General features: G+C 48.2%; 5 protein-coding genes across 5 annotated transcripts; 2 read left to right on the plus strand and 3 right to left on the minus strand.

The window, feature by feature from the left end:
* Positions 1-617: 617 nt before the first annotated feature.
* H6S33_002015 (uncharacterized protein) lies at positions 618-1,511 on the minus strand (the record flags this gene model as incomplete). The annotated part of the gene is made up of 2 exons (XM_044833357.1): positions 618-876; positions 973-1,511. The coding sequence occupies 2 exons, from the start codon at positions 1,509-1,511 to the stop codon at positions 618-620; spliced, it is 798 nt and encodes a 265-aa protein (XP_044693158.1).
* A 1,962-nt stretch (positions 1,512-3,473) lies between these two features.
* H6S33_002016 (uncharacterized protein) lies at positions 3,474-8,039 on the minus strand (the record flags this gene model as incomplete). The annotated part of the gene is made up of 3 exons (XM_044833358.1): positions 3,474-4,060; positions 4,114-5,602; positions 5,739-8,039. 3 exons carry the CDS (start codon positions 8,037-8,039, stop codon positions 3,474-3,476), a joined length of 4,377 nt encoding a protein of 1,458 aa, XP_044693159.1.
* A 5,852-nt stretch (positions 8,040-13,891) lies between these two features.
* H6S33_002017 (uncharacterized protein) lies at positions 13,892-14,713 on the minus strand (the record flags this gene model as incomplete). Its single annotated transcript, XM_044833359.1, has 1 exon — positions 13,892-14,713. The coding sequence occupies one exon, from the start codon at positions 14,711-14,713 to the stop codon at positions 13,892-13,894; it is 822 nt and encodes a 273-aa protein (XP_044693160.1).
* A 1,457-nt stretch (positions 14,714-16,170) lies between these two features.
* On the plus strand, positions 16,171-18,043 carry H6S33_002018 (uncharacterized protein; the record flags this gene model as incomplete). The annotated part of the gene is made up of 6 exons (XM_044833360.1): positions 16,171-16,214; positions 16,370-16,410; positions 16,498-16,595; positions 16,694-17,342; positions 17,404-17,969; positions 18,020-18,043. 6 exons carry the CDS (start codon positions 16,171-16,173, stop codon positions 18,041-18,043), a joined length of 1,422 nt encoding a protein of 473 aa, XP_044693161.1.
* A 572-nt stretch (positions 18,044-18,615) lies between these two features.
* Positions 18,616-19,007, plus strand: H6S33_002019 (uncharacterized protein; the record flags this gene model as incomplete). Its single annotated transcript, XM_044833361.1, has 3 exons — positions 18,616-18,712; positions 18,766-18,841; positions 18,899-19,007. The coding sequence occupies 3 exons, from the start codon at positions 18,616-18,618 to the stop codon at positions 19,005-19,007; spliced, it is 282 nt and encodes a 93-aa protein (XP_044693162.1).
* Between the last annotated feature and the right edge of the window lie 583 nt (positions 19,008-19,590).

Below are 19,590 nucleotides of genomic sequence, written 5' to 3' on the forward strand. Positions count from 1 at the left end.
GTGTTGAACATTTGCATTTGTTTACACTATCAATAGAGGACTTAATCCTCTTCATATTCGATAGATTAACACAATCAATCATCGTCTCACTTCCTCCTCTTTTCGCTAGCCAAACCAACACTTCTCGCCTCACAGACATCGGGAGAGCATTCCAGCTTCTCGTTTGGCTAGCTTGTGGTGCTGCTTCAGCTTCGATCAGCATCTGCCACATGCAACATTAGCGCCCGCCTGTCTGGCTGCGCGCTACCTATAGGAAACCGGCCATGCTGTTTCTCTGCGGGCAGCGCTTTGTCTCTACGGGTAGCTGGCGCTTTGATGGATCGATCCTTCACAGCGTGTTTGCATCCGATCAAGGCTGGGTGTCTCAGGGGCACGGTCTCACCTGCAGGCTGAGTTTATGCTGAAACATAATTGATTGCTTGCTTGAATCACAACAGGTCACTCGGGCCCAACTGACGACCTCATATCATTAATTAATTAATTATAATCATCCCCAAACATCCCCCAAACATCCCCCAAACATCTCCCCCTAGCTAGACAAGCCATCAATCGAGTATGCACTACATGTATCCACCGACGCCATTACACACACCGCCCGCGTCCCAGCCGGCGCAAGTCTAAAACGGCACGCACCCAGCCACAAACTGCGCCGCCGCGCCCGCATCATCCTCATAGTTCATATGCGGCGGCAGCGGCACGGGCCACCCCAGACAGATCAGGTCGCCAAAGTGGCAGAACGTCTTCACATTCGCGTTCATGCTGCCCGGGAACGGGTCGCCGTTGTTTGGGTCACCAAAGAGCACGATCGCGCCCACATTCGCATACTGCGCGGCCGGTATGCGCTTCGCGGCCTTGTGCACGACCTGGGCTCCTTGACTACATGTACACACCGCCACGCCGGTAAGTTAGCCTGTGTAGATATATCTATGTATATGCGTGTATGTGAGAGAGAGAGAGAGTGTGTGCGCCTACCTGAACCCCGAAAGCACAATCCTCGACCCCGGGCACTGCGTCGCCGCCTTCGCAACCGACGCCGCCATGTCCGCTGCCCCCGTGTCGGACCCGCCACCTAGATACCCCCACACGTCCGCCGGATAATTGTTGACGCCCTGCACCGCGATCTTCCCGGGCTTCATTGCCGCCAGCGCATCAAAGAAGTACGGCCCGACGTCGTCACCGACATTGCCCGGCTCCGTGGTGCCGCGGGCGAAAATGACGATGACGGGTGCGCAGGTCTTCTTTTCGAGGAGCTCGTTTCGCGTGGTCTTGACGGCGGCGAGGGCGCTGAAGGCGCCGGCGTGCTTGGCGGCGCGGAGGGACTTGAAGGCGTCTTCGATTGCGGAGACGGGCGTGGAGCCGACGGGTGCGGCGGGGATGTCAGAGATGTCGATGCCGGCGGGGGCGTCGGGTGTGGGCGTACCGGCGCCGGTGTCGAGGCCTTGTGGGGCGGCGTGGGCGAGGGAGGAGAGGAGGAGGGAGGAGAGGAGGGCGGTGAGAGGGATGAAGACCATTGTTACTAGTAACTACTTGAGAAAGACAGTGGATTGTAACGGGAGACTCGAGCTGAAGAGCTGGATAGTAGACGGAGCTACAGAGATGGATCCGGTCGAAGGAATGCAATGCAATGGCGCTGAGGGTTGGGGACGAGATATCGGATTCCCCACCGCCCTCTTTATAGCATTCCCCCTTCCCTCGCCCCTTCTCTCAAACCCAATACTCTTCCCCAATGTAACAAGCTTCCATCCGGCACCCGCAAGCGAGAGAGGCAAAGAAAACACACATTTTCATAACCTTAATATCCCCCCTCCCCCCGCCAAACTCACCACCCAATCATTACCCCCCCCCTCCCACCGCTCCAGCAACCGTAACACGCCGCCCCACACCCGCAATCTAACACACATCCCCAGCCTCGTAACCTTAGCTATTCACAAATCGCGCACCCTCCACCTCGTCGCGCTAACGGAGGCTACCCCAATGTCCCATCCGCCGCTGCCATTGGGCACCGGTTCGCGATGGTGGAGGTTAGCAACGGCCGATCGTACCTGCATGCGACCCACCCTGCACCAAGACAATCTCCCGCCGCCGGCGAATCAATCAACCCCGCAACCACTGGTCTGACAGCTCACGCCCGCGATGGCCTGTGCTTGGTCGGACGTTGAAATTAGACTACATCGGCTAGCTAGCTCGGTGCGACGTTATGCATAAAATCCACACTCAGTCAAACCACGCGCCGTTATTACTATGACCACTCCCCCCCCCCCCCCCAAACCCAAACGCCCGGACAGGGGTCCGGGCATGGCATCTAGGTAGATGCACTTCGGGGGGAACTATCTGGTTGGCCGGTCGTGATTGGCGGATAGCTGGGTTTGTTTCGTTTGCAATTGTGGTGATTAGGCCACCCTGCCATCTCCACCGCTCTACTAAGAATCGCCACCTCCTCACAGTAACAGCAACAACTACCCCCCCCTTCCCAACCACCCGCGAAACAGCGACTCGCCCCTCGCCCGCGGAGGACGAGCCGAGTGACATCCCATGAGTCCAGCGCCTAGCCATTCTCGGCTAGTTATTCCAGTGGCAGCCCACCCACCTACCGCATGCGGATTAGTGTGGGCTAATAATCTTTTCTTAATATTAAAGGGGGTTTAGTCTGTCTCTCCACCGGAGGGAGAGGCTGACTAGCTAGATGGATAGTGGTGTATTATTAGGAAATGTGGATGCGGTTAGGGCGGGGTTGGGGGGGCGAGTGATAGCGTGTGATCGGTGCTATAGCGGGAGTTGTGTTATAGGGGCAGGGTCTGTATAGGCAGTGTTTCTCATGTTTCTACAATAGGTACTTGCGTGTGTTTTATCACTCGCTGTAGATCTAGAAGGCTGCCGCCATAGCAACATATCTCTTGCCTTCCGGGAAACAATTGCAAGTTGACCGGCTCTTGGATCGCGATCAAGATGAACTAAATGAAAGTGCTTCAAGCGTTGAAAATTCCATGAAATGACGAGTTATTCGTGAGAGATATATACATAAAACATGAACCACATGAACCACATGACCATAACATAAACGATTTCATAGCGCAAAAGACAGAGATATTAATGATACATCAAGAGTGAAGAGCAACTAACAGATCTGGCGCACTAATAAAAAAAAAAAAAATAGAAACAGAAAAAAGACGAAAAAAAACACAAACTTCTTTTTATGCACCCGCTAAACTGATGCTACCAATAAATAAACCCATTGCTCCGGCATAATCAATAAAAAATAAAAATAAGAAAAACTCCCAAAACAAAAAAATGACAGACAGTTCAAAAACTCCGCAATTCCCAATTCACAAAGTGTGAGAGGCCTTTGGCTTTTCCAGTGCAAAAAACAAACCCATCGAGATAGAAAGAAAAAGAGAAAAAGAAACCATGCGCCGCCGCTCAGAAGATGAATCCCCCGCATTACAAGCTAAAAAAAGCCTAGGCCTCGCACCATGCTATTTCTTTGACTTCCTGGCACCAGACTTCTTGGGGAGCTTGCTCTTCTTGGACTTCTTGATCTCGACGAAAGCCTCCTCTTCGATGATGATGTCAGAGTGTTCGGGCTCGACGACTTCGGCGACAGCGTCAATCTCGGGGGTGATCTCCTCAACGACCTCGTCGACAACCTTGTGCTCTGGGAGAGGTTCCTCGAAGTGGGCTTCGACATGTTCGTGGATGGTCTCTTCGGTGGCTTCCTCAACGATGTGCTCTTCTGCTAGGGCGGCCATGTGCTCCTCGACGATGTGTTCCTCGAAGATGTGTTCCTCAACAATGTGCTCCGCCTCCTTCTCAATGTCAACACCCCCGATGACAGACTCAACCATTGTCTCTTCTGACTCGTGGGTCATTGGGATTTCTTCCTCTTCGGCAACGACGACGTCAAGCTTGGTCTCCTCTTCGATCTCAATGGCGGCATCGACTGGTGCAATGATCTCCGCAACCTCTTCTGTCGGGATCTCCTCAACAATGGCCTCCTCAGTCAAGACATGCTCGGAGTTCAACATTTCCTCGATCATGACCTCAGCCTCAGTGGCTTCAACTTCTATAAATGGTTAGCTTGGGTGCTAGAGAAGCTAGGATCATTATTAGACTTACCATGCACAGCAACCTCGTCTTCACAGACTTTGTGCTCCTCAACTTCCTCAGCTACCTCGACTGCCTCGACTGCCTCGACCACCTCAACTACCTCAACTGACTCAACAGTCTCAATAGCCTCAACAGCCTCAACAGCCTCAACAGCCTCAACAGCCTCAACTGCCTCAACTGCCTCAACTGCCTCAACTGCCTCAACTGCCTCAACTGCCTCAACTGCCTCAACTGCCTCAACTGCCTCAACTGCCTCAACTGCCTCAACAACGATCTCCTCTTGCGCAACCTCAACAACCTCAGGGACGACCTCTTCGGCGATAACCTCAGAGACAACCTCCTCAGCGACGATCTCAACGAGAGGGCACTCAACTTCAGCCTCAACAACCTCAATTGGAGCGGCTTCGACTTCAGCCTCAACAACCTCAATTGGAGCGGCTTCGACTTCGGCCAATGCCTCGAGATCAGTAGACTCGGTAACCTCAACAGTCACCTCTGCCTCCTTCAACTCTTCTTCAATCGCCTTCTCAGCCACTTCCTCCATCTGGACGGGCTCCGGGACCTCCTCCTTAGCAGCGTGGATCTCCTCAACCTCCACAGTCTCGACAGCCTTGACCTCCTCTTCCACCACCTCCTCAACAACGCGGCTCTCTTCCAACTGGGCCAAGTGGTCCTTGAGCATCATGGGAATTGGCAATTGCATCAGGTTAAGCTCCCATCTTCGGTGAAGCACGGGAAGACAGTCGGTGTAGAGAGCAGTCCCCTTTGAGAAGACGAGTCCACTATCGAGTACTGCAAGCGGGCGGTGAAGAGTGGGTAGTGTACCCTCACGAGAAAACACGGGCAGGAGCGGAAGGACCATAACACGTCCCTGCGCGGCAGACTTGAGCTGGGATGCGAGCATGACATTCTCAAAGTATGGGCTCTGTCTTCCGTAATTGTGGGGCTCCCATGAGCTGCAGTCCGTGTCATCGGTGCTCATCGATGCAGTGATGATCTCACGCTCCATACGGGCGTATCTCCAAGTCTCAACGGCGAACTTGACAATGCGGGTGATTCCCGAAGTGATGACGTCCATATTCTTCTGGTCCGCGAAAGGTTTGACATAACCCGCGATCTCCTCGATTACGCTTGTTGCAGCGACACCGGCGTTCTTCTTGGCGTTGGAGGCGGTGTAGCCGGCTAAGAGAGTGTAGTGACGCCAGACGGCCTCCTTGCGCGTGGACTTCTCACGAAGCTGGTTGGACATGGATTGGAAGAAGGTGTCGGCTTTGTCGTAGCGCTTTCCAAGGGAGAAAAGGAATGGCTGGAAGATACGGTGGCAAAGGTACTTGGAGATGATGTGTTGAACATATGCCATGCGGATTAGACGGGAAGCATCGCTGTTTCCGAGCATTGAGGGAAGTCCGGAAGGAAGCTCGGCGAGCACCTTGCTGGGAGGTGAGATGGGCAAGTTGGAGAACTCCCCGGAGATGTCAATAATATCTCTGGCGAGCTTCTGGAAGGCATCAATGCTAGTTGAGTGTTAGCTAAAGTTGCTTCATCGATTATCACTCGTCGTTGTCAAACAAGGTTACTTACTAGAAACAATCTCCGCGAGATCTGATTTCTGCGCCCTCTTCCTCTTCAGCGACTCCCTTGAGTGTCTCGACAAGTTTTGTATTGTCGTTCAAGAGATTGTTCTTGACACTCTCGAGCTGCTCGATCATTTCCTTAAGCTTGGCCTTCTCGCTTTCCCATTCGAGCCTTGCCCTTTCCTTCTCGGAGATCAGAACTTCTTTGTCGCCCTCAAGAGTTGCGGTCTTATCCTCGAGACTGGCAACAGCCCCTTCGAGCCCGGTCTTCTCGTCCTGGAGCGCGGCCTTCTCACCGAGAAGAGTTGACTTTTCATTGAGTAGGATAGCCTTCTCTCCTTCAAGGCCAGCCTTATCGGCCTCAAGCTCGAGCTTACAGCCCTCAAGCATCTGCTTGTCGTCTTCGAGGTTCTTGATGATCTCGTCCAATTTGGTCTTCTCGTCTTTGAAGTCAGAGATGATCTTCTCCTTCTCCTCACCCCATTCCATCTTTGCGGCCTCGAAAGTGCTAATCATGGCAGTCTTTTCGCCTTCGAAGTCCCCGTGGAGTTGGGCTTTCTGGGTAGCGAATTCCTCCTCGGCGGCCTTCTTTTGCGATGCAAAGTCCTCCTCGATGGATTGCTTCTGTGATGCAAAGTCCTCAGTGATCTTGTTCTTCTCGGCCTCGAATTCAGCCTCGATCCGCTGCTTCTCTGCCGAAAAGGCGTCTTCCATGTCGGTTTTTTCTGAGGCGAATGATTCTTGCATGCCCGTCTTCTCGGTGGCCCACTCGTCTTGCATTCCGGATTTCTCGGCAGCGAATGAGTCCTCCATAGTGGCCTTCTCGGTAGCAAAGGTATCCTCCATGCTAGCCTTCTCAGTCGCAAATACCTCCTCCATAACTGCCTTCTCATTGGCGAATGCCTCCTCCATATTTATCTTCTCAATAGAAAAGGCATCCTCTATACCGATTTTCTCAGTGGAGAACGCATCCTCTATTCCGAGCTTTTCAGTCGCAAAGTCCTCTTGCATATCCTTCTTTTCCATAGCAAACGCCTCCTCAACGGCCTTGACCTTGGCTGCGTGGTTCTCTTCCAAGTCCTTTACCATGGCTGCATGGAGCTCCTCAAGCTCCTTGACCTTCAACTCATGGAGTGATTGGATCTCCTGGACTTTGTCTGCGTGAGAATCCTCAAGGTCCTTTGTCAAGCTTCCGTGGTTCTCCTCGAGAGCCTTCTTTTCCGCCTCAAAGGTCTCCTCCATAGTCCTCTTCTCGGCATCGTGGCCCTCAACCATTGAAGTCTTCTCGTTGTCGTGAGCGGCAAGGGTCTCCTCTTTCCACTTCTGGAATTCCTGCTCGAGGGCTTCTCTCTCTTGGTTGAACTTCTGCTCGAACAGGATTCTCTCCTTGTCCTTGCTCTCGATGGAAGCATTCAGCCTCTTGACTTCAGACTCCAAGTCGGTAATTTTAAGTTTCAGGCGATTGATCTCGGCGGTGTTCATTTGAAGGTTCTGCTCCATGTTCTCCTTGAGAGCCTCTAGCTGCCTTTCCTTTGCCTGTAGCTCTTCGATATCTTTGTCCTGATCTGAGGCAATTTGGTAGTAGCGTTGGAGCTCATCATTGACAGCATTGTACCGATCACACAGCTGTTGCAAGCTGGGAATGGAAAGGGTGAGTGAAGAGACGGCGCCTTGAGCCCTCTGAATGATACCATCGAGGTTGCTATGTGGGTCTGCTGAGTTGAAACCACTTAGAGGTGGTGAATGACGGCCACCGTAGATCGGACCATCATCAATGGCATCCTCAAATGGGTACATGTCTTGGCGGGGGTGTCCCATCTCACTGGGTGCGTGGCTTGCATATCCCTGGCTACTTATCCGACGGACAAGCTCACTGCTGCCGCGGTATCCGTGCGCAAATGATGGTCTACGGGTTTGTGGCTGCTGAAGATGGGCAGAGTTTGGGGCTGTTGGTGGGTATTGACCACCATATCTGTCATCTTGGCGTCTCTGAGGATATTCTTGGGGGATCTGGATAGGTCTAGGAGGCTGGTAATTTGAGACATGGGGCAGCTGCTGGTGGTGCTGGTAATATGAAGGATATGAATTTGTGCTTGGAGGCGTTGTCTGGTGAGGGGGTGTTGGGGGATATTGTCCATGATGTGAGTACCGTGGAGAATATGGGCCTGTGGGTGATCTTGAACCGGACTTCATCATTCTTACTGGCTCTGGGAGAGGTGCAAGGTTGTCTGAGGGGAGAGGAGAAGTCGGTGCGTCAAGTGGGGGTTCTGGTGCCCTGGGCATGCGCTCCCGGTGGTGGTGAGTTGGTTCGTCGATGGAACCAGGTGGTGTGGGGATTGATACAACAGATGTAGATGCCATATTAAAGATTTCTTGTCAATCCCAGGAGATATCTGAGTTCAACCGTTCACAGTACTAATATATATTCTATAAAACTTTTGTTAGTTCAATAATTATGCTAAAGGTTTTAGGGCTGCGAATAGACGGTATATATATAGAAAGAGAAGTAGGATGGCAATAGAGTGATAGAGGGATATTCGAGATATTTGAACAAGCTTCAACTTACAAGACGCTAATAAGACCAAAAAAATCTTATAATCAAATGCCTTTACTCTGAATGAGATGTGTTGATGATGGAAGCTCTGTATCGTGGCAAAAAGCTAAAAGAGAGGGTCATCAAAGTCAGTCTATATACCCACGATGGTGGCCCTACAATAGAGGCATTGCAATATGAACAGATCTCAGGAGCGGGGAAGCTGGTGTGATGGAAAAGAAAGAAGAAGCAATTGTTTTACTAGAGATACGGACATACCGAGCGGGCCAGGAGCTCCAAACAGACAGACCTTTTTGCAAGGGCGGGGTGTGGGGTACCTGCTTGCCTGAACATGCAATTAAAAACTGTCAGTAAGGGTTCAATCAATGTTCCGACTAGAAAATTAATAACTCGAACTAAAAGCATAGAACAGAAAGAAGGAAAAAAGAAAAAGGAATGTTTATTACAATATGCACCAGAAGGGCAATATTCTGCGCCTTCAGATGGTGTGATGTGAAAGATGCCCTGGAAGACGATGGCCGCCGTGAGGATTAGGAGGGCGATATGGAAATGGGGGAGCCCGCGGGGGTTTATATGAAAATAACTTTTACGAGAAACATGGGATGACGGAGTATTATGATTCGGAGAAATCCACAAACCACAAATAATTCAAGATAGAGATATCATATATTGGAAACGGAACGGGATAAAGAGAAGAGGCAGATGTTGGTCAGAAAATAATTCGTAGAGGCAAGAAAGGCAGATCTTTTGGTAGTACAATCTGTAGGATAGGATAACTGCTTATGCAGATATCGTGCTTGGGGAGAATGACCGTATGGTGTGTGCGTGAAAAAAATGTGTGCGAGTAGTACTTACAGTACTTTCTTTTTTGGCGTAGATTCCTACCTAGGCCTCCCGTTTTCTACTTCCTTTTTTTCCGTGATTAAAGAAAAATTCAAGTACAGAAATACCTTCCAACGAAACAAATCGCTTCTGAACAGATGAGAGATACTCAAGTGTAAAAAAAATTTTGTGGAGGGGCTTCTTACATACGGGTTGTACCTATTCGCTCGCAAGACTTATGGGAGGAGAAATATAGGAAATACCACACGCTCTTACCCTCATAATTTCTACAAAAATAAGTTCAGGAGAGGCTGGATGGCACAAAGCCGCTCGAGGCGCACGTAATGGCCGTCGGAAGCCGCGTTGACAGGAGAGACGTGGCCGTCGCCGGCTCTTCGCTGCGTCCACATTGCTATCAATGGTCGGGATTTCTCACTAATTAACATAATTACCTAGCAGGTAGTCCGAGAAAGTAACGGAGGAGCAAAAGACCTGGTGGGATTTACACGAGAAAAGAATAGTTCGTTGCTGTGTTGTCAACTGACCCGCAGTTGCATGGATGAACTCTGCAGTTGAGTACGAGGTTAGAGTAGAGAAGTACCCAGAATAGCGAATTACTTACGGTTTGAGGTTTCCCACAGTCTCGGCCATGGATGATCAGCAAATAGATGAAACGCTGCCCTAAACTCTGCCCTAGAGTAGAATAGATACACACGCATAGCGCCTACCTGCATACACGCAAAAAAGACAAACCTCCAGAGCTAGAGAAAAACAGTAACGCCTCATAACGTCCATTCTTGCTTACATCGAGTCGAGGAATCGCGGTCAACTGAATGGGCAGTACGGACCAATAGGACTCTCGATTTCTCTCTGTGTTTACGGGTAGCACTGTCACATAACGAGGATTTTTGACACATTGAATGTAAACGAAAAAGAATTACAGACATTTTTTCCCCGGAACACTCGCTTGCCATGATAATCCCGTCGGATTTTTAAATCAAACTGATCCTCAAAGGAGGATCTACATGCCAAGTTCGGGAACTCTGGACGTCATGTCACGGTGGAGCATGGAGATTCTTTTCCCCGGATCCAAGCCGAGCAGCAAGGGTGGAGGTTGCTTTGCTGCCACCGTTCTCAGCGAACAACGCATCACCAATAACCTTGCGTCCCCCACCACCTCCACAATACGTCAAGCCTCAGACCCGTTCAGTATTCGCTGCACATCAATCTTAGGCTTACAGTCATGTACGTACGTACAGTAGCTTCTTAATTCCAATCCAGACATAGGTAGGTGACCTCGGCAGCTCACATTTTTGTGGGGCGAGACATCCAATAATACCACTGACGATTGGTACATACATACGTTCAACATCAAAACTACACCGTCGATACCTACGTATCTGTCGATGAGAACCCCCAGTCTTCCATCATCTAAAACGATCTCTATTGCTCACGTTGGGACGACTGCTGATACCCGCAGCGAGATCCACGATATCGATGATGATTCTGATATTCGAGAGGACGAGACTCGCTCGGTACGATGGATGCCGTTTACAGTCAAAAACCCAATCATTAATTATCACTCTATGCAGAGTGATGCAAGAGTCCAAGAATGGATCTAAGCTTTGCACCCCAATATATCTTTTGGGGCTATATGTATGGCTCAGGAACCTAGCTTGCCTATTTGCATGCACAAATTTTTATTTTCGAATTTTTTTTCCTAGCTATGTTATGTAGGTGAGAGGAGCACAGAAAAAAATGACAAAATATTAACTGTAGACAAAGAGGGGGCCGAAGATACAATGTCGTACGAACCTGCTTCTCGTATATAGAACTGGACTGCATGTTTGCTTCTGGAGATATAGGCACGGGCCTGCTTTACTGGAGTACCTGCAAAAGTAGCTGGAATGCAGGGTTTATCTGGTATGCCCGCTCGTAGTGGCGTGGAATTAAACTGGGCCCAGAGAGGCAAATTCAACGTCGGTGGTTAAAACTCCTGCATCTGCCCAACCTGAAGGAATTGCTGATGCATAAATCTGGGGGGCATGCCAATTGAGCACACACTTCCATATTGCAAACAAAAAATAGTTGAGAATTATTTAATTCCTTATCGCGTGTGGTGTTATGATAGTTGCTGCTCGAGTTAGCCGTTTCCTACTAAAACAGCTTCTCCGACGCGTTCATAGGCTTTCAACAACAAAGTGCATGCGTATGATGCCTGCCTATTATCCGGTACACGGATGATTACCGAAAATAATGCGCATAGGAAGCTTCTAGGAACAGTACCTCCTTTTGTCGTCGTTTGTTTCTACAACCATAGTACCTGTCTGTCTCGGCTGTTAGATCTAAAGTACTACAACCTATCTTCCAGCGAATGCGGGCTACGAAAATCAGTGCAGGGCGGTGATCAATTCTCGCGGCGCTAGAGATGCGGCCCAATCAAAAGGCCGAAACCGTTGCCAGGGCCGCCATGCGGGCCGCTGGCTTACTCTACCACACACGGAAGAACGGTTGAAATGATAAGTATTTAATTGCATCATTTATCATTACCGGCGGGGATTTTGATATGGACTACATGGAGAAAATACAATGTCATGCGGCTCTGACAACCTATTAGAAAACCCTCTTTTTACCGAAATATCTGAAAATATCAGTGTAGGAAGGAAGGAAACAATCAATTTCCGCAACCTTCTTTTCTTGTGAGCTGAAAATGCAAGTTGCTCAATAGTGTGGTCTTCCGAACAAGGCCACTTACGAGAAAGCAGGAACGAATTTTTTTATGCGTCGACAATCCCAGCGGGCCCGGGTTGGTTGCCGATTCACAAACGCCCACTTTACAATCGGCCCTGGCTCAAAAAAGGAATCATCTGTTGATAGCTGAGACTTATTATACCCCGTTTTCCATTGGGCTTGCGATTTGAACTTGGCTGGAGCTTTTGAAGTCTAAACCCTTGTCTGTCAGAGGAGTTTTCTTCCGATGTTTTTCTTCTTCTTACTTTTAGCTTGCCGGTCCAGCCTGAGTTGCATATAGTGGCATAGTATGAAAGCATTTCCGTGTCTGGATGACTTTACGTACGAATGAGACTGCAGTAATATCTCGAAGCCAGCTTACGCTAACGGTAGCAAACAAGTTTCTGCAAACTATCCGCAGGATAAAAAGTAAAGTGGTGATACCAACAAGAATGATCAATGTGCTAGCGTCCAAACCGTTCCTCTAGCACTTTTTGTCAGCCATAACTCGAAGAAAAAAACAGGTACGAAAACCACTAGTAATTGAGTCTGTTTGCAAGCGGGATCGCTACCCGGAACCTCTAAGGGATACGCGCTAGGAATCAAAACGCGCACAGGACCTATAGTCGGGCGCTCTTTCGTCTACCTACAATATTCAAATCTACGGTGGTTGCTTTCATGTATGCCCCCACTGAGCAGACAGATGTGTCTTGCATTTCCATTGACACATATCAACCACGACTTTCAGATAGCTTTTATTGTTTCCTTTTGAATACATCAAGAAAAATTTCAAAGCATATGCTTTCAATGTTTGCTAATTGGATTTTTACTTGAGTGTTGTTTTTGTAGGCATCTGGGTAGCTGCTATCAACGTTGTTGTGGTCAGTTGTTCCAATGAGCAGCGAACATTTTTTGTCTCATCTCATGAGTCAACCTTTTTGGGCAACCCCCAGCCAGTCGGAAAGCACAGTTGATCACTCGACACACATACCTACTCCACAACACCACTAAAACCTACAGCACACAGATGTCGTTGGTTAACGCCGAAACCTACGCCTGCGCCCTCTTCTTGGGAGTCTAGTAATTACCATTGGGATTGTTGCTGTAAATACCGATCGGATAGCTTACCGATGTTGTTGCGTTGCTGGCTACATACTAACAATTAACAAGCGATGTAATGATCTGTGGCTCATGGAGGAAAACACCAAAGCCGTCAATAGTTCACTCAAAACCACGTACTTAGCTCGCCATATCTTGAGATTCAACAAAATATTAGGCTTCACCGCAACTTCGAACCGAACACGAGCATATTCTCACAGATAAGATGTTTTAAGTATATAGATAGACAAGGAGAAGTTCCGACTTTCAATTTGAGATACTCTATTAGTAGCCACCACTTCATGCAAACGCCATGCATGAACATGAAGTGCTTGCGCCGCTAAAAAAGTAACAGTAATAATTGATAAGGATATGCAGCGTGTGAACCCTGATGATCATCAATTACGAAAACATGTGAGTGTAGGGTTGGGCCCAATAGGATTAGCGGCCCTAAATCAGTATCGCGACTGTGCGCCATGCTTGTTGCAGTGTGCATGCTGCGCATCATATGCCATCACTCGTTGAAAGTCGTTTTTAGAAATGTGCAGATGACATGTGCAGAACGAGGACCAAGACCCAAAGTGGGGGGATTCCGCAAACATTGAATGGAAGAAGTCCAGACGGTAACCCATCCTTGATTTGGGAGACAACCTCCCTCTTCACCTGGTTCCCGGGACCGTAAATTACTTTCCTTGCGAATTACTCATATCTTACGTGCAGAAAATAGATATAGCCTATAGAAAACCGGGAAGTATTCGGTAAAATGCTCAAAGACCTGAGGAAGTTTTATCCAGAATAATATCATTCCTGGATCCCATTTCGTGCTTTGCGAGCTTTCGCCCTGATGAACCGTTCTTCATACATTCCTCGGTACCTGCAACGAGAAATAATCGGAAGCGGTAAATTGAAATATCAGATCAGTAAAGTACGCCAGGCGGTGAGTTCCGGTAATATTTCCCTTTGCCACACTTTAACTGAGATGTGCAGAGATAAACCAAAATACCACAGATTACACAGGTGTGCCCTTTAGATGGCCCCAAATCATTCTTAATCTCTCAGTCGCAGCTCTCCCATGGCTACCTTGCTTTTGCTTTCCCTTTCTATCGGCCAAAATTTCTTCCCTAGCTTGCCGTACCACTTCTACAGCATCCCCCCAAACCTCTTCCGTATACACGTCCAAAGTGGAGAGAAACTCGACAGGATCATCACAGGCTACGAATAGGCGGATTGTTGGGTTTGTTAACTTCATTCCTTGAAGCTCTAGGTCTGGGGAGTATATTGCTGAGGTGAGGGGTTGTGAGAGGAGAGAAACAACGTCATGGCCATCCGATTCTAGCTCTGTAGTATGCGCATAGCCGTCTATGCCGGAGTCTAAAGGGGTCTGTTGACTTTCATGAAGCTGCGGGAAGAGCTGTCTTTCGAAAGAGGCGAATTCATCCTCTACAGAATAAGGTTGATGTGGCTGCCGGCTTCGAAATCCGTCGGTTCCACGTGTAGTAGCAGTGGATGTAGAAGTAAAAAGTAGTGAAGGAGGATGATGATCGGTAGAGAGGCCTCCAGCTGAGGTAGAGGGGTCTGTATAGGTACTGTGGAGTCGATGTTCTTGATTACTTGACTTTGTAGAAGCCAGGTATGATGAGGAAGCAAGCGAGTCAGTAATTAAAGAGGCAGAAGAAGGGCCAGTGATGGAAGAGAGAAGATTAGATGCTGAGGCTGAGATATTCGAGAAGACGCCACCAGCTGGGGGGTCTGCTACGGGAGTCGAGTCCGGTATAGGATCAGTTTTTTCTTTTGGTTGGGCATCCTGGCTATTGGTCTTTTCCGAGGACATTGAGATATTTGAGGAGCTGAATCTTTATTGTAAGTACTTGGTTGTAAAGATAGTGTCTGCGAGGGGAGCAAGAATCAAGTTCTAAAATGGCTATGAGTGCTTACATGTAGCCTAAAGATTAGTAGATGCACATGCAAATGTTGACGTATATCTGGGATTTTGTTTTGAGGAACCGAGGATACGGGAGAGCTATCGCTCAGAGCCTCTTAATCGGAAGAAACCTTCCCGAAATCGGAACACCAGGGGGAAGCGGAAGCATCATGAGATTGCCGAAGTCAGGGTACATAGTTTGGCGAGCCTTTGTTTTCCAGGTCCGGATATCTTTACATACGGGAATTTACCACGAGGGTACTTGAATGACAATGCCATATGCAAAAAGAAATAACTTCAAGGGGTTCAGCGGTAGCTTGAATAGTAGTACCCATAGAAGCTACACGTATCTACATGAAGTAAAGTATTTACACGGTAGTACTCTTCGTTACACGGTGATCTCATGGGAGTCGACAAGAGGGGCTTGTCCTTGGGTGACTAAGCACCCCACTCCGCATCAGATCAACCGAACCGTTTGTTCCCCCCACCAAGGGCGCCCTCAATACGGTGTTATCATTGACGTCGTCGTTGTCATCTCTGTTTCTCACCGTCGCCTGCTCTGCCATCTAACTACTGTTGTGCTGCGCTGTCACGAAGTAACAAGGCTCGAACAACAACTTACCTCTGTACTGCCAGCAATTTCTTTGAAAGTTTGGTTATCATCTCTCCACCCATCACAAGCAAGACAAGGTAAATATAATCCAATTAATTCTTGTCGGGTACCTATCAAGTACATACCATACCTATCCCCTCCCTGCTTCAGCAGTTGTCTGTCCGCATCGAGCCATCCCCTCCACTACATGACACGGGCACTGCCACTGCACCGTCACTGCCACTACATACCACCTCCGCTTCCGCTTCCACCTTCTTCCTCCTCACCACCAGCTACCCAATCCGCAAACCCATCCTTCCTTCTTCCCGCACAGATTATCTCCCCTCTTCCAAAAAGAAACGGATAGGCCTAGAGCCCGCCCCCCTCCATTCACCGCCGCCGCTTGTTCTTATCTTTTTATTGTCTGTGCTATTTCCCGTCTTTCACGCTGCACTTACAGTTGGAACTCAACAAACCCCTCCCTTGATCTCCTCCCTTTGCTTCCCACCCCACCCCATCCACCCATCCATCCAAGTGAACTTAACGACGTTGCTCCACGGCATCTTTATTTCAACAACGACTAACGTCGGATATTACTCCGCACCAGCCAGACGGAATTCTACAACGCCGCCGCTAGAACAAGCAATCCCGGCCTCGCTATCACTTGGGCAATCTCACCAATCTTCCCACTCAACCTATCCTTCCTCACACCTTCCCCCCCCCCCCCCCATACCTCCCCCCCTATATTCTCCCTCCTCTTCAACCTGCAGCCATCATGGTCGACGGGGAGACAGCATCTCCGACTTGGAAGTTTACACAGTACGTCTTGCTCTGTTAATTAATGATTTGCTAGCTACCTGTATCTATTTTTGGAGCGGGGCAGGGGTTGTGACCCCACTTCCCCGCTGATATCATAACATTGTTCTTTGATTCACTCGGTTTGGAACTCTCTCTAATCATTGGTGACAATTTAGGTGCTTCGGTGACAAGGGAGACGTAGAGGATATCACAGAAGGTAGTCTTAATCTGGCTGATTGCCCATTCATTGCATACACCATTCGCTAGTTTTGTTCATAAGCTAACGTTTATGAAACCTTTTCAGCTGATATAATATCAACCGTCGAGTTTGATCACACCGGTAACTATCTAGCAACAGGTGATAAAGGTGGAAGGGTGGTATTATTCGAGAGAAACGAAACGGTAAGTTCCTATATCCCTGTACACCATTTGTTACAATCTTACTGGCCGATCTTCTGGTTTTCGAACTCGCTAACCTGGGATATGTTCCAACGATACAGAAGAAAACATGTGAATATAAATTCCATACTGAATTTCAATCCCATGAACCCGAGTTCGACTACCTAAAATCCCTCGAAATCGAAGAAAAGATCAACAAGATCAAATGGTGTAAACGACAGAATGCTTCGCACTTCCTGCTGTCGACAAACGACAAGACTATTAAACTTTGGAAGGTGTTCGAGAAATCTCTCAAGGTTGTCGCCGAGAATAACCTCTCGCATGATGGCGCAACTACTGCTGTTGGGGGTATCCGGCATCATCTCCAACAACCACCTCCGATTTTCAATAATTCTACCGCCCTAAGACTACCAAGGCTCACTCACCACGATACGGTTGTTGCTGCAGTTCCCAGGAGGACCTATGCAAATGCTCATGCGTATCATATCAACAGTATCTCTGTGAATTCTGATGGGGAGACCTTCATTTCCAGTGATGACCTGAGGATTAACCTATGGAACCTAAACATCCAAGACCAGAGCTTCAATATCGTTGATATAAAACCAGCGAATATGGAGGAACTGACCGAGGTGATCACCGCAGCAGAGTTTCATCCGCAATATTGTAACTGGTTCATGTATGCCAGCAGCAAAGGGACTATAAAGCTGGCTGATATGAGAGAAAGCGCGCTTTGCGATCAACATGTGAAGTGTAAGCTCTGAACTTCCGATATTGATGAAACAATAAAGCTAATAGGATATCTTGAACATAGTATTCGAACAAGAAGAAGACCCATCTTCCCGTTCCTTCTTCTCTGAGATAATTTCCTCCATATCCGACGTTCGTTTCTCCTCAGATGGCCGATATATCCTCTCACGTGATTACCTCACCGTGAAGATCTGGGATATAAACATGGAGAACAAGCCCGTCAAAACTATTCCGATCCACGAGCACCTGAGACCACGACTCTGTGATACTTACGAGAACGACTCTATCTTCGACAAATTTGAGGTCGTGTTTTCAGGGGATGGCAAGAATGTCATGACCGGGTCCTACAACAATAACTTTATGATTTACCCCAGCGACCCTGAGAAAGAAGTCGAGGTGGTGTTGCAGGCGGACAAGAGTGCCTTCAAGGCTAAAAAGGTGGGTGTGCCTACTCCCATTAACGGTGGGAAGAAGGGAGGTTCGAGAGCAGGAAGTCCTGCTGCCGGTTCCGGTCCTGGAGGTAGAATGAGGAAGGAAACAGATGCAGACCAAATTGATTTCAACAAGAAAATCTTACACATGAGCTGGCATCCGTTTGAGGATTCGATTGCTATTGCAGCTACGAACAATGTGAGAATTCTCTTAGTAACCTCTAATGCCCTTGCTGACTTTTGTTTTAGTTGTTTGTCTTTTCAGCATTGTAGACCGGTTGTACCCATTCCTTTGCAATTGGAGGCCCGTCGTTCAATGAAACCAAGCGTTTGTGTTTTTGTTTGTCTTGACTTCATAAGAGTGACCGCCTGGGAAATTTCCTTGTTTGCATTCTCTGGTACTGTTGCGACCCGTGCCCTTAGTATTCTACCAAACAAGCCTTTCCCGACAATATTGAAGTATTAAGCTTAATATGTTGTTTCTGGGAAAATATAGCGCGCTTGAAGCCGCATGAATGTAAAAAGATCCATCAATTTATTCGTCTTAAAGGCGTCCTCCTTGAAAGGCGCAAGGTTTACGAACTACCGTTGTGAAATGATCAGTAAACTACCCATCCCTCTGTTACTTTGCGCAATGTTTGTACCCCATGTTAGATGAATTATCGGATCCATAACTGTCTCGATGGTTCACACCATCACATAAGTCAAGTCAACTGCATCTCGAGCTATATCAACCTCCATATTTCGTCCGTTCATTGTTAAAAGCCGACTTTGTTAGGAGATTTTCCTAAAATATCTCTTGAAAATAAGTATATCAGTTCAAACAGGACCGTAATTTTTTTCAGATGAGGGAAATACTTGACGTTCGGGCCTTCCTTATGCTCAATGATGCCAGTCCGATGAGTTATCTCCATCAACATCGGCATCACCCCCACGCCCGAGGTATGTGAAAAACTTCTCGCCAAGTTGAAAATGTGACCGGAAAGAAATATCAGGATCGAGGACTTCCCCGCAATTTGAATTATCAACCGCGAGTAGTACACACTTATGCATGGATGGATGGAGGATTATGTATGTATGTGTGGCTACATGAATCGATTGTCGAGTTAACAGCGCTCGCTTGGATAGGCTTCTTATCGATGGATGCATGCCGGCGCGGAGCATCTGTGGAGATGATGATCCGGAACGACAGGATGTGGAGTGCGCTGCTACGGGGATGCCATCCATGCTTGCCTGACACATGCAGTTATGCAGGCGTACACCCTGTCTAAGGCACTGGTACGAGAAGCGAGGAGGATCAATGATTTTCCGTGTCCACACTTAAGGATCCACCAATCCTCGCTGACTAAAATGTTAACGCTTCAATTTTCCATCTCGAGCGACTTCTTCCAATATATATAGCTATTAGTAGTCCCACTTCTGAAGATGCAAGATATCCATCGCATATGTATGTACACCCACAGGAAAAAAGTGATGAAACAACGAGTGAACACAAACGCGGTTAATCAACAACCATGCCTTTTGAAGGGAGGCCATACAAGGCGTCAAATATTCTTCAGAGGCCGCACTATATACTCTCTTTTTCATTTTTATAATTCAAGCACTTCTCGTCATTGGGGTTGGTGTTAAGTGTAGGCGTTGTTTCCTCACTTTTTTCCCGTGGGTGTATAATACCGATATATGGAACCTGTGCGCCTTAAGTAAGGCTTGTAACCAGAATAAAAGAAAGGCAGATGAACTACCTTATATACATTTCTGAACCCTGTAGACGCTTTTTTCTTCTTCTGGATAGATTGCGGTGAGTTCGGAAGTACATAAGG

The sequence above is a fragment of the Morchella sextelata genome, assembly GCF_020137385.1.
Source record: "Morchella sextelata strain SCLS chromosome Unknown scls_12, whole genome shotgun sequence".
Lineage (NCBI taxonomy): Eukaryota > Fungi > Ascomycota > Pezizomycetes > Pezizales > Morchellaceae > Morchella > Morchella sextelata.